Here is a 15586-nt window from a genome sequence, read left to right on the forward strand (position 1 = left end):
TAGGTTCTGTCCTCATAACCTTTTTCCGTGCTATAAAGTATTATTAATACTACAAACAAATTGTCCTTGGCTGCACTCATGTCTCCATCCCTCTCTGCTTTTTATATGTCAGTGGTTTATTGTCCCTTTTCTCTGAGCTGTTGTGACAGGGATGTGTGCACAAAATCCCTGTTTCTCCTTTGGATTCAGAGTCCAAAAATTCCTGAAGTTGAATCAAAATGGGATGACTTTGCAGTCAAAAGGTCAAAGTGCTGGAGGGGATTATGGTAGGTGATTCAAATTAGATGGTGATGATTCATCCAGAAGTCATAAAACATCTAAATTAAATAAGACAAAGATGAAAAGTGTGAAGTTTAGTGACTTTATAATACTGGAGAGCAAAAACTATATTTGGATGTCTAAAAGTATAATTCCAGAAAGTTATTATTTCCTCACTGTGGGTTCTTGATACAGATGTTTTCTTCAACTTGTCATTACTTGAGTAGGCAGAGAGTAGGAATTCAATTCTGTAATTCAGTTTCACGTCAGTAATTACTAAAATTATGATCATCCTGATAATTGGTGTATTTTTTTATATCCCAACCAAATTGTTTTATTATCTCCTGGCATGATGATGTAACCCTCATGATTTCTTTTTCTTCCCACTGCTCCCTCAGCTTTCATTGAGAATTTCCAAGCACCGTGTGCAAATGGCCGTGAGGTGAGCAGATCATCCAATGAGGCGCCTTCATGGAGGCCGCAGCACACCACCATCACCGTCTCAAAGAAGCGCAACTGGTTGCAGCAGAGCTCCCAGGGAAGGGGTCAGTTCAGCAGGGATGAGCTGCAGGGAGTGCTGGGAGCTGAGGAGGAAGGCAGCCAGGGTCTCCATCAGCTGCCGCCTCCTCCCAGTCCCTCTCCGGACCACCTGAGACACCAAGGGGTAGCACCGCCTCGGCCAGTTCATCTACAGCTCCCTCAGGTTAGCTTCTTCGGCTGAGGATGACAGAAGCCCAACACAGTGATAAACATATGTTTGATTGAGTTTTTACCTTGTTCTAGGTAACTGTTGGTCAGGCTAAGGTGTCTCCTCACCCTCGGAGCGTGGACCCAGCTGAAGAGAATGACGCAGATGACGAGGGAGAGATTTGGTACAACCCAATCCCAGAGGATGATGAACCAGGGACGTCTCGCCAACCTTCCGTTAGGCTACTCGTCCCGCCTCGAACGGAGTCCCAGAGGAGGCCCAGCAGGGGGGTGGATGTGGTTCAAGACAACATGGTCCTGGAGGGTGTCAGCGGACCAGAGGGGCATGTGGATAGCCTCAGCAGCGGTTCAGGAGACGGGGGTCTGGGGAATGCTGCACATTCCACAGAGGCAGTACATCTGCACAGACAGATGCTCACATGCAAACCTCAAGAGGAAGGGAGCCTTTCCTCAAACAAACCTACAGGTAAGAACAAAAAAAACCTTTTTCTTTGTTCTTTCTACCAATACTGTCAATGACTTTTCTCCATCTATGTATTGAACTCCTTGGGGGCTACCGCTTGTTATTTCCGTCTTCACTCTTAGCACATTTTTGTGGTTGTACATACCTTGAGCGCTGATTATAGCCAGTGCTGATGATGTTTCCAATCAACAGACTTTTTTTTTTGCACTTCTGACACAAACCCAACACATTTAATTATACAGTTTAAATAAAACCCTTAAGGGCTTCCTAATGGGAGCTTAAATTCAAGACAAGAAAAATGTATTAACGGAGTCCAATAAGAGGGTGTCAATCAACTTCTTAATGTTCTCAGATAAGCTAAAACACTCTTTTTTTTCTTATTCAGTTCTTTTAAATTAGAGCACACGGGAGTCATGTCTGTCTAATCATATCTTCTCATGTCAGTGTTCCTCATGAGATGTGGCACAGGATGAATTCAGAACTGACATTCCCGAGAAGAAAAAACAAAACAAAAAACAATTTACTCCAGACTAAGATCACTGAGAGAAGTGTGTTTTTTGTAAATTAGCTGTTATTGGGAGAGACAGATTTATAACCTCTAGATCTCAGAAGAACTCGTAGGAAAGACGCGCAGTATTCTCTTCACTTTCTGCACTTCCCATTTACTTGTGGGTCTGATAGCGACGACAGAATGATGACAGCCAGCACACAGTTCCCTGTCTCTCAGTAAGCCTGGCTTTTTTTTTCTATTTCCAACTTCCGACTTTTTGTTCTCTGTGATGTGGCAACATGGTAGTTTGAACCATTTGGCACATCTTGAACTGAGCCTATAATTACAACACTTTTCTGTGGCACGCAACAGCCATTTCAGTTGTATGAACATAAAGCCAACCTGAATAGTTTGCCTAATACTTGAGTTATTATGTTCACAACAACAGTTTTACAGCACACAAGAAGACTTGAAATGAATTCTGTAATTACTTTCTCCCACAAAGGATCCATCCTCTGAGATTTAAAACCACAGTAACCGAGACATTAAACTTCTTGAAACTGCAGATTTGTTTTTAAACCATCACACGATGTATCAATGAACATTCAGCATTCAAGTCTGTTGATTTAATCCTGATGATGCCTTTTTGTTGGCGGCTAATAAACTCTTATCCTCACTGTCTGGTTTCAAACTTTCGAGCCTCCCTGACCTCACATGTGACTCAGATAAACTTGGGAGATGTTCAGTATGGGATTAGGATTAAACCAGTCCCAAAGTCTCAGCATGGCAGCTCAGAAAATATGCTACTCATGTGGCACAGCATGCAGCAGAGAGCTAGTTAAAAAGGGTATTTCATACTAATTCTAGCCGCACCATATGAAGACAGTCCTTTGAAGCAGGTATTGCACCTTTTATGTTGCATAATAAGAGTATAAATAAATAAATGTAGGTTAATTTATTCTTAATCAAGTTCAATTTAAATTCATCCATCCATTATCTTTTACCCGCTTCTTCCATTTTGGGTCACGGGGGTTGCCGGTGCCCATGTCCAGCAACCACTGTGCAAGGGGCGGGGTACATCCTGGACGGGTCGCAAGTCCATCACCAATCAGTCTAACATACATGTTTTTGGTCTGTGGGAGAAAATCGGAGTGCCAAGAGAAAACCCACGCATGCATGGAGAGAACATGCAAACTCCAACCAGAAATGCCCCCGGACCGGGATTTGAACCAGGGACCTGCTCGCTGAGAGGCAGTAGCTCTACCAGTTGCGCCACCGTGCTGCAAATTCAATTCAGTTTATTTTTATAGCGCCAAGTCATAGCAGAAGTCATCTCAGGGCACTGAGCAAAAGCATTTATATTTGAGCTATGCAGCCTTCCAAGGCCAACAATGGGGAACCGGATTCAGATAACAGTTTTGGGTCAGGCCACCTCCGGTTAATTTCTGTTTACCTTTACAGTCTCACTGGTACATCCCAATGGCGACTCAAAACAGCCAAATTTGTGGTCAGTTTCGCCGAGCCGAGCTTGTAACTTCTCCAAGGTCAATTCCTTCCCACCAGCGAGATTCAGGTGCTGCGAGTAGCCTGTGATTCTCAGCAAGAATTGCGTCCAACTTATGGCTCAGCTCACAAAGCATTTGAGTCTGAGTGTTCGCAGCACAACACATTCCCTCACACAGGCCAGGCAACTTCACAATGGCCAGAACAGCTGCCGACATTTTTCCAAATTGGTTGATATGCCAGGTAATCACCAAATCCAAAAAGCAGAAATCCTGTTACCATAAATCCAATTATGAATGCATCTTCAACATCCTCGACTGACAATGTAAACACACAATCTTCCACTGCCCCCAGGAATCCATAGTGTATCCAGCTGCGAGTGTCCCGTTGGGGCAGGAGGGCTCTCCTTCTCCCGGTCTTCTCGTTGAGAAAATTTGCTCAATTGTGTTATTTATCTGAAGAGCAGATTGGTTTGAATTTAACTTCATTGCGATTGGTTTGAATTTAACTTCATTGCAGAACTCTCATCTTGAGCAAGCATGAAGGCAACAGTGGCAAGGACAACCTCCCTCACGAGGAAGAAACCTTTTGCAGAACCAGGCTCAGGACAAGTGGCCATCTGCTTCAACCAGCTGGGTTTGAGAGGAACAGATACAGAATGGCAGGTCGAGAATCATAGGCTAAGACAGAAATAGTATCAAATGAAAACTATTAAATTTTAACAATTCATTTAAAGGAAATAAGATCAATTTGTCCCCCAGTAGTCAATACTTATTGACTTAAGCCCCCAGTATACTGCCGCGTACATCCATACGCAGAGGTACGCACGTACGTACGCAGAGGTACGAGCGTACCCCCCAGGGCATGTCCGTGCAAAGCTCAAATTTTTATGAACGCATACGTGTACGCGGTGTCGCACAATAAACTGCCCAGCGACGGACTGTTTTGTATGCGACACCAATGTATTAAATTCCCCTTCTTCATCCCTGATCTGGCCTTTTCTTTTGTTTTTTGCCAAGAGGCAAGTGATCACATCCTTCTCCGTTGATGCGATGACTGAAATGGTGAGAAATTGAGGAATTTGTCACAAGCGAATTAAACTCAGGTCCAGCGTTGCTGCAGGAGGGTCTGGAGATTTCCTGGTGGGCTGGTCTGATGTGTGGGCTGTAGAGCCAACGCTCTCTGTTTATTTTATTTTTTTTAGATCTTTTTATTAACAACATATAAACACAGAACACCGCTGCGGCTGAGGCTGCCAGCGCTCGCTTTTTTTTCTTTTTTCTGACCTGTCAATCAATCCAGTAGGCATGTCAGCAAATGACCAATCGGTGACCTCAATTTGTCCCGAAGGTAAACGCCCCTTGTCTGTGAAGCTGCTCTGCAGCTGCTTGGAGTGTACGCTGGAGTATCATGTCTGAACCCTCTGCGTACAGTACAAGTGAACGTACGCGTGAACGGACGTACGCGGCAGTATACTGGAGCCTTTAGGCCTATGGCAGCATAACAAGCCAATCTTAACTATTTGATTTATAAAAAAGGAAAGTCGTAACCCCAGTCTTAAAACTGGACAATGTGTCAGCCTTACGGACAGAAACTGGAAGTTGGTTCCACAAGAGAGGAGCCTGATAACTGAAAGCTCTTCCTCACATTCTGCTTTTGGAAACTCTGAACTGCAAGCAAGCCTGCAGTCTGAGAGCGAAGTGCTCTGTTAGGAAAATATGGAACAATAAGATCTCAAATACAAGATGGAGCTAGGTTGTTGAGAGCTTTGTAGGTTAGAAGTAAGATTTTGAATTAAATTTAATACCAATTAAATATAACACAATGTACCGGTAATATAATATCCATCCATCCATAATTAAATATATTGTAGTGGATATATTTTATGTTTTTATGACATTTTGTCTTATTTCCTTCCGCTTGCTGCCAGTAAGAAGCTGAGTCTACTTTATGTTCTGTAACCTTCAGTTTTCTGTGAGCCGTCTGTAGCTGGTTTATGAAAGTGCAGTTTAACTCGATGCTGGGAGCATTTGTGTTGTTATTCTTTGTTTCCCCCCACCACCACTCCCGCTCCGGAACAGCCTGCTGTATGTTGACTTTGCAATTGGTGCTGGTGGGTTTGGTGACGCCATTTCACACTTCACTGCAAAAAAAAGAAGAGCAACAAGCGCCGATTTGCATCATCAGCGCTCATTGCAGGTTGCTTGTATTTTGTGGATACAGCAGGAACTGTGGCTCACTTTGCTCCAGTGTGTGCCTTCAGTCTCAGTTATAAACTGCCTCTACCTTCCGAGGTTACTGTGGGTAGCTGCTAACAGAGTTTGTATTGACTGCAGAACAACACTCGTCCTCTTTTAACTAGGGAGAGATGGGAGTGGGGGGTATGTGCAATGGGAAAAAGGCTGTCAATACACCTCAGGCTCCCTTCCCTTGATTACAGGCTCATATGAGGTTTGTGTGGAGCCACAGAACCTCTTTTAAACATCATTTGTGAGGTTTTTCTTTTATATTTTTGGCTAATCTGTCAAATAAACAACCTTGTGTTGCTCTTTTCACTCACCTGCACACAACATGCTTTATGTATTGCTTTAACCATTGTGTTTTGCCTCTTAATGTACAAAGTTTCTGCTAGAGTTCACTTTAAGTTGGTACGTAGCGGCTGTGGGTGTGAAAGATTTCTTTTTCATTCACGTAACAGTTTTGTTATATTTTGATGTTCTTGTGTTAATAACATTTATAACCGTATGTTAATAGTTGCTTTTTTCCCCTTTGGAAAGAACCGTCTCTCTCTTTCAGGTTCCAGTTTTCTGGAAACTGGCTGCATGTTGAACCTTACGGAACAGATTTTAGGGACATTCAAAGCAAAAATCAAATGTTTCCCAAAAATTGTCCATTCCTTTAAAAACGATAAAAGCCTTTTATTAATATTTTTAATAACACATGCCACATCATATACAGATGTCATTCATTTTCATTTTTTTCCACCAAAATGTACCAACATTTTGACCCAGAACTTTACTTTCAATGACCTTTTTTTTTTTTTTTTTTTTTTTTTTTTTTTTTTTTTTTTTTTTTTTTGAATGACCTTTTAAGCTTCTTTTAGACCCATGGGGGGATCTGTAGCTTCTTTGTGATTAAAACACCCAACACTTGAATAACCTGATGCTTATTTCAGTGAGGTTAAAGAATAATTCACTTCTGATTCATTCAAATGTTCGTTGTACAGGGTGCATTACACAGAGGCCCACTGAAGTGCGTCTCTCCTCCCTGACAGCTTTTATTAGGTTGTAAGGAAGCCTCTGTTTTTTAAAAAGGTAGGGCCGTAGGGTCTTCTGTCTGAAGCCGTTCCAACCAAACGTAAAACCAGTTCTTGTTTAGCCTTCCACTCTTTTCTACCAGTTCTGGAACATACCAAGGAAAAGTTGTCTTCTGGCATACCCATTGAGGATGAGCGTTATATCCTTACAGCATCCACAGACAGAACTGCTTGCTTTAATACAGCAGACTCATCATCCGGCACCAACGCATTTATCACATAAAATTCCACTTTTTTTTTTCTACCCCAAAGCCTTACATTTACTCTAAATTGGTGGACACCTATTAAAGTCGTTTTTTTTTTTTTTTTAATCTATAGACCATAGGAATACACCTTTAAACCCATGATGGTGTTTAGACGGACTGTCATGTTTGTTTTGCCTCTTTTTTTTTTATGCCGGATGCCCCTCCTGACACAGCCCTCACCATTTACTCGGGCTTGAGACCAACACAAAACACACACTGACTTGTGCTCTCTGGCTGTTTTTAACCCTTAATGGGGAACTTTCAAAACTTCTATCACAAGCTGATGTTTTGGTGTTTTTCTGTTTTAAGTTGAGAGTGGAATATTTCATTCTAATACAAATTTAATGAGCGTATATCTTTTTTTATATAAAATTAGAGATTACTATAAATTCAAAGTATAATTCTAATGTAGCAAAAAAAACACATAAGCTTGTTCCTGTTGCGGTGGGTCATATTTTGAGCAACGGTTTTTGCCTCACTTGGTTTTTAAATATTTTAACACCACTTTAACAGTAACGGCTTTGGGCTTAGAAACAGAGTGCATCCCCAGTATTACATTTTGATTTTTTCATCCGATCCTGCCTTCCTTCTGTTTTTGATTGCATGTGAAAATGACCTCAAAGACCCATCTTGATCTGGAGTACCAACTGTCTGACAGACCTCTCATTTTTTTGCACACGAGTAAGAGCGTCTGCTGAATTAATGAAGCAGTGGAGATGTAGATGACTGTCTGGTTGGCTGCTTCCCTTTGCCTCACCGGATACACTACAGACTCCATGTGTTCTGCCTATTGACTGACTTTTTGTCCATCTGAATGATTTGTTTGTATGGATGATAATGATTGATGGACTTTGGGGGTGGTGAACTCAGAAGAGTGCCCCCAGTCTCTTGTTCTCTTTAGAGTCCATCTGAGGAATCTGACTTGGCCAACACTCAAAAGAGGATCAGAACTATTTCAGGGTTTTTTTTTTTTTTCGGTCACACGGGCAGTAGCTGTTTAGAATTGGCCTTGGTTCATATCGTGACAGTGGCTTCAAACTTCAGAGTTCAGTATCACAGTTGTGAAGAAACTGGACCCAGAAGCAGGTGGACAGAAAGAGCTTGAGTGAAATAACTGATTTATTAAATAAGTAAACAAAACAAGAGGGGTGCCGAGACATCTGGCTGTAGCAAAGACAATGAACCACTGTTGGATTGGGACGGACAGTGGCTGAGTGGAAAGTGGCAGCACCTGTGTCATTACTAATTGGTAACGGGTGTAAGGAGTAACCGACTGGAGAACAACTGAGGGTAAAAATGAGAACTGGCAAAGAAACGCAGGAAGCTGAACCAAAACACAAGGGACAGAAGAATAAAACATGAACCACAAGAAGATATGAAACTAAAAGATAAACTAACTGAACAACTGAAAACAACACAGACTATGACGTTCAGAACTGAAACCTAATCTTGTCGTATCGTTGCTCGCTTTGTTCCGGAGGAAGTCAACATCTCAAAGCAACAATACTGTGCAAGAGTCACTTTAAGATGTAGAAATGTGTACTAGTCTTTATTTTGATGGCTTAAGATTTAATCAATGTACATTCAAGACATTTTATACACAATAACTGTCTCTAATTGAATTTGTTGGACTGCTGTAGATTATTCAGTAACTTTAGTGAGGTATATTCAGTGTTTTTTTTAAGCTATAGGGGATAAAGAAAAGTGCTGAAGCTCTAACGTTTTGCAGCTGGATAATTCGTCCAGCTTTTTATTTGGCTACAAGCACCTTTCAATCCACAAGGAACTTGCATTACCAAAGAATAGTAATAAATATATTTTAAACAGACATTTTCTCTCCCCCGACCTATACATACAGTAGATCACTCCAACGCATTGTAAGCATTGCCTAAAATTTGTGTCCAGCTGGCCACGAGAAAACTAATTCTAGCAAAGTGTCTGATTGGTTCAAGTGTTTTGTTGATTTTTGTTTCACTGTGACTCATAGAAATATTTTTTTAATAAAATGTTTTGATTGATCAGTCATGTGTTAAGCAAATCCTTTACTTGTTATCTGTGTGGGAAACACTATCTGACAAAATGATTGGCGTTGACTGTTCAGTAATCTTTCTTTGCCTGGGAATGTTATTCACATCAAATAAATATCTGCTTTAATTTTGTTATTTGGTTGCAAAAAGTAATTGTGAGGTTGCAAGTGGAAGCCCAGATTGCGTGAGGAAATGCACCCAGCATTAAACAATTGCCAAATCCTTCATGCAAGTTTCTTTGCTGTGGCGACCCCTGCAAAGGGGAGTCGCCAAAATAAATTGAAATGGGTTATTATCACATAGCTGCTTGGTATGCAGCAGTACAGCCAGCCCAGGCTGACTACAATTAGCAGCCACTCAGACAGTTTAGTTGAAGTGTAGCCGAAATTCCTGCAGTAGTAGGCGAGCTAAGCTGTTAGAGGAGCGCTTTGGCAGGGTGCCATGGCGTGCTAACAAGAAGGGCTGCATGCTTGGATGTATTAGCATTGGTTTTGTAACTATTGTAATGAAACGTCCAGACTCCCGCAGCCCCTGAAGGGCTTTCCAGCAATGAAATATTTAGAGCCAAGAGGTGCGGTAGCAGCTCTAAGCTGTGTCCCAGTCACTAAGTTGGAGAGTAAAACCTCCCCCAAAAAACTACAGGACAAGCATGCTATTCAGACTTTATTTGCACTCTCCTTGTTTGTCAGCACACCCTGGCTTTTTCTTTTGACCCTGAACACATTGAACACCCTCATAGGAACATAGACAGCGAACACAAGTGGTTTTTATGGGGACAATCAGGAACAGCAGATTATTCTCTCCGTCCAAGGCTTATCAGAGTTTGCACAAACTTAATTTCTCTCTCACACAAACACACACACACAGTCACACACATACACACAGTCACATTCTTGCAGACCAGGCACCTAATATCTGCAGAATGAATCAACAGCTCAGATTATGTGACTATTATTTACAGTTTAGTGATAGCTACAAGGCCAATTTGTTGCACGATAGAGGATCATAGAGACAAACATTTTATGAGGATCAGTTTGTGTGTCACGTGCACGTCCTCATCCTGCACCTGCACTGTGTCAGCACCACAAATAACCAGCATCATAAATTCCTGGCTTTTGTTAAGAGTTGTCAGAGGCCGGGTGCCTGAGGTGATGACAGGGTCAGGGGTGACTGTGCGTGTTTCTCCTTACAAGTGCATGTTTCCATGCACGCTCTCTTTGTGTTACAGTAAGACAGGGACTGCATGTGCATGGTAAAGTGTTGGGGGTTGGATACAGATGCCAGGCTCAGGTGTCGCCCAGTGGAATGCAGACCTTTTGCCCTTTTGACCCTTGAACATTGCCCTGGAGGGTTGAGTGTCAAACCATTGCTCCTGAACCTCAACTCGTGAGGTGTCACATTACTCTGATGGCTGCTGCCACAAGGCCAAAGGCTACAAAAGACCCAGCTTTCGTGTGTGTGTGGAGCCACAATCATTAACAATGCAGTAGTCATTAACTATCTGAGGCAGAGCTACTAGGAGTGTTGGTGAGCATTGCCTCAATTCAGTAAATGCTATACAAAAAACTAAAAACTAAGCTAAAACATCATTTTGGTATGCTGAAGAGGCTAAAAAGAGTTTGGTGTTTTATGTGTCTATTTTTAGGACTCTCACTCCCACAATCCTTGTTTCAGCCTTGACCAGACCTCTGTGTACCCAACCCCTCCCCAGATGTTGTTTGGTGAATTTTTACCTTCAGGGATCTCTACCCAAATCCTGCCTTCTTAGAGCTCCTCTGTGTCTTTTACTGGCAGGAAGCCATGACAGGGAAGCCCACTCAACCCAGCTAAAGGGGTTTGATGAGGAATGTGAGAGAACAGCCGTGTCCATTTGTACGTTTACCAGCCGGCTTGCCAGCCTTCCAGTCGACCGTCCAGACCTCTGAGTGCCTGGACAAGGGACGCCTTTGTCCCTCATCTGCTGGGTTACTCCCTGCCCCACTGCTGCTCCCCATCATACCCCCCTCCCTTGAGCCTGTTGCACCTCAGTCTTTTCACTTTCCAGGCCCTCAACCCAGAAAAGCCCAGCAGGTCTCCTCTGAAAATAAAGCTGGTGATGTTGGCAGGGTCAGGTTGCTTTTTTACTTAATATTTTTCTGTGTTTTTTCTCTCCGATGTAATCACACATTTTCATTGTATTTTTAAAGATTTTTAATACGTTTTTTTTTTTTTTTTTCATTCATTCAACCTTTATTTAGACAGGTAAATCCCATTGAGCCCTGAGGACTCATTTACAAGAGAGACCTGATTTCAACAAAGAATGATGACAACAATGGACAACAGCAACAACAATAGACAGTGTCACATTTGCAGCACATTTGCAGCACATTTGCAGTTGATGTACAAATCCTAGATTACCAGAACTAGATCACCAGAACTCTGCACAAAAAAAAAAGAATAACTCATCAGTCTTAATTCTTTGGATTTGAACAGCCAGCTTTGTCTGTGTTGGTTCCACTTGATGGCAATTGCAGAAATACTTCAAGCAATCTAATGTGTAAGCTGCAGTACTCTTGGTAGTTTTAGTGATTTTGTTAGTTTTATAGCTTTGCTTCAAGGAAAAATACATAATTGAAAACGTACCAAGATCTACCAGGTAATGGGGCAGCACTAAACAAAAAATAGCCATTGTCCATTTTTCAACTTCCTATTTTCTTTTAGTGTTTACATTTTCCTAAAACAAGCAATAAATAAATAAATAAATAAATTTGCAATGCAAAATGCATTTGGGAAAATCTGTTGAGAACTTCATTGTTGCAGAGCTTAATGATGAAATCCACACTTTCAGTCCTTGGGTCTAAATGTTGGGTGTTACTTCTTCATGAAATTAACCTAAAGTTTCAAGCTTATGAAGGCATCTAGTTAAGCATGACCTGCCTACAAGGTTTACACCAGATGGATGGTTTTTAACTGCAATAATGACTGAGTAACTATAGGGTTTGATGTCTGGACAGTTTCTCCTTTGTGCCTTTACTGGAACTGCAGCTAAAATGATTTCTGTTTAATAATTAATGTTTGAACATGGTGCTTTAATAAACAAGGACTCAAAGAACGTAAATTGTAAATTGCCTCAAAGATGGTCTGTTTAAATAGAGGAGCTGTAATGCCCTTATACAGATCTGAAGTGTTTACAGGAACCATTGCCCACAGGTTGCATTTGCCCCTGGATTACTGGGTTGCATGTAAACTTAATCATTTGGTGGTGTGGCATGAAGGTGTACTACTTTTCTGAGAGGTTGTAAATTGTGATTATTGCATACTCTTTTGGGTTTTAGTCTCTTTTTTTGCCTTTGTTTTCTGGATATTTAAGCAGCTATAGTATTTTTCACTGTATAAGTCATGGTTTTTTGCATAATTTGTATGCCCTGTGACTTATAGGGCAAAGTGACGTATTTATGAATTTTTTTCCCCATATTTATAAACCAATTTTTGGCTGAGATATGATCGTTTTCATTCATTCGAGTGAAAAAAAATGAACATTACCATTTTCAGCCGCTAGATGGCACTTCAGTAGTATGGCATGCCGTTATATCATGTAATAGGTAAAAGTGACTATTAATGACACAAACGGCTTGCCAAAGACTGCAACCATCGACTGCCTGGAGCAACTGAATCAGCTTCATTTTGCTATGCTGCCCTGGCAAAATGCAGCTGATTTGACTGTCAAAGTGCATTTATTAAGCAAAAGGTAGACCGAGACACACCTTTACTATAAAGTCAAGCTAACAAATGTTTGTTTTTAGGTGGTTATCTTGTTAAATTTCGTAGAAATACACAGAGGCTCGTCCCTCTGCGCGTGCCCACTTCTGCAAATCTGGTTTTGAAATGCAGCTGATTTGACCGTCAAAGTGCATTTATTAAGCAAAAGAGACTGAGACACACCTTTACTATAATTTAGAGTAAACAAATAATTGGTATTAAGTGTTAATATTGTTAAGTGCTTGTTAAAGTCCTCCCATGCATGCTCCCGTGGCCGCTTTTTGGCAGCCCATCGATTTTTGGCACAACACCGGCTCACATTTACGGGTTGTCAGTGGTGACGCATAATAGATGCGACTTATACAGCAAAGCAACATTTTCTTTTTTTTTCCCACTTTATTAGACATATTTGGACTGATGCAACTTGTAGGGCGCTGCAACGTATACAGCTGAAAATACGGTACTTGTATTCACAGGTGAAAGGTGGCTTGTTTAATGCAATTAGTGAACAAAATGACTAAAAAAAGGTGGTACCCATTTGTTCATACCCTTATATTTTCTAAACATTAATTTCTGCCTAACAATGTGACAAGAAAGTGTTTGAATATTTCCCAATGTATCATAAATCAGAATTCAAATTGTGTTTAATTAAAGTTTTCTCTTGCCATGCTTATTTTCTAGATGCTCTTGACCTGCCGATTGGCTTTTCTCCGCCCTCAAGCCCCAACCCAACCAAGAAGTGCAGCTCTATCAACTGGTCCTTCCCAGACAAGATCAAGTCTCCACGTACTGTCAGGAAGATCTCCATGAAGATTAGCCGAAAACTCAGTGTGAAAGGGACCCAAAGCAACACGACGAGCAGCAGTGGGAGCAGTCAGTTAGAGCCGAGGGCCCATTCTCCTCGGGCCAATAGGAGTGGGTCTGAAGTTGTCACCCAGACTTCAGGTCCTCCTCGATTAGTCTCATCCGGGGGTGTTCAGTCGGGTCGGAATGTGATCTCGCGCTACCACCTGGACAGCAGTGTGTCTACACAGCACAGCTTCAGTAAGAAGAAAAGCAACTGCAGCTCAAAGTCTGCTATTAAGGGTGGCTACCTGAGTGATGGTGACTCACCAGAACTGGTGGCTAAATCTGGAAAACACAGCTCTGCAAAGGGAAAGGGTGGGAAAGGAAAAGAAACTGAGGGAGGTGGGACCTCAAGACTCAACGGCACAGAGCTGGACATTGACGCGTTCCGTCACTACAGTTTCACAGAGCAGCCCAAGTGCAGCCAGTACATATCTGGATTGATGAGTCTCCATTTTTATGGTGCAGAGGACCTCAAACCTCCACGTGTTGACTCTCGAGATGTCTACTGCGCAATCCAGGTTGACTCTGTTAACAAAGCACGCACGGCTCTCCTCACCTGCCGAACCTCCTTCCTAGATATGGATCACACATTCAACATCGAGCTGGAGAACGCCCAGCATCTGAAGCTGGTGGTGTTCAGTTGGGAGCCCACGCCAAAACGCAACCGTGTTTGCTGCCACGGCACGGTGGTGCTGCCCACGCTCTTCAGGGTGACGCGCACCCACCAGCTTGCTGTGAAACTGGAGCCACGGGGACTGATCTATGTTAAACTGAACTTGATGGAGCACTGGCAGAACTCGTTGGACGGCGGGCCAAACAGAGACCGAGAGCTGCAGGTGTTTGGTGTGGAGGTGTGGCGAGTGGTGGAGAGGGAGAATACCGGACTGATTGTGCCGCTGATCATCAGCAAGTGCATCAATGAGATCGAGAAGAGAGGCTGCCAGGTGAGTGCTAATCAGTTTTTGGTTTATCAGTTTTTATGAGTAATTAAGTGATTAGTTGTAAAAATTGTATTTAAAAAATGGTTTGCACTTTTGAATTTTAGTCCCTTGACTTAAAAACAAAATATTCAGCAGCTGGATTCACTTCTATTTAATGCACTTTTGGTCCCTGTGGAAAAAACTAAACAAATATTCCATTAGTATATACTGTAGGGCGTCAGTGAAGCACACGTTCATTCAATCATCTTTCAAGGCTCTCCCTTCAGGATCACCCCTTTGTTTAAATATGGACACCTTTGGTTCTAGAGAGGCTGAATGCAATGACAACAATGATGTGATGTCATATGGGGATTGTTGTCCCCCACTGTAGAGCAAATACAAAGATTAGAATACCCTCCGTCTGTCTGTCCATCAGGCCATCCATCCATCCATGAATGTTGATATCCATGAAAGTGTGATAACTTAAAAAACAAGTAAGATACCAACTTCCATTTCAGTGTATTTTTCAGTGTGTCACTGCATCTAGGCATAAAAAAGGTTCATATATATATATATATATATATATATATACACACACACACCAACCTCCCCTATCATTAGAGGAAACTATGCTTTCTACTTTTATTATTTTGCTGAAAAGTATAGTTTCCTGAAATGATTATGGTGGCTAAAAAATTTATTTATGGTGGCCAAGGCCATCATTAGCTGACCCCCTGGCTCCACCATTTTTCCTGGTGGTGGATACACTTGCTCCTTCCAGTTGCCAAGATTTGTCACTCTACGCCACCTTGAACAAGGAAAAAAAACTACCTCTGTTCTTATACACTGTGTAACTCTTACACACTTGCACCAAAAACATTAACGTTTACTTGTATTCCCTGTCCAAGTCCTATCCAGAAAAGCACTCATCTCAAAAACTACTGTACAAACAAACATTCACTATTCAAATCCTTCAGCGAGGGGGGACATCAGCGTACCACTTGGCTATTCAGCAACAAAGAAGCTGTAATCAATCACGTTAGATCATCATCTTAAAATTCACAAGTTC

The 15586-nt window shown here is 41.9% G+C and overlaps 1 protein-coding gene across 1 annotated transcript in view; it reads left to right on the forward strand.

The window, feature by feature from the left end:
• Window positions 1–15586, forward strand: part of syde2 (synapse defective 1, Rho GTPase, homolog 2 (C. elegans)) — a 48918-nt gene that overhangs the window by 11268 nt on the left and 22064 nt on the right. The window contains exons 2-4 of the mRNA XM_037698012.1: window positions 657–961; window positions 1042–1432; window positions 13430–14541. Of these exons, the coding sequence (XP_037553940.1) occupies window positions 657–961; window positions 1042–1432; window positions 13430–14541 (1808 nt within the window). The remainder of the gene's footprint in view (window positions 1–656; window positions 962–1041; window positions 1433–13429; window positions 14542–15586) is intronic.

The sequence above is a fragment of the Nematolebias whitei genome, chromosome 3 (genome assembly GCF_014905685.2).
Source record: "Nematolebias whitei isolate Nwh7 chromosome 3, NemWhi1, whole genome shotgun sequence".
Lineage (NCBI taxonomy): Eukaryota > Metazoa > Chordata > Actinopteri > Cyprinodontiformes > Rivulidae > Nematolebias > Nematolebias whitei.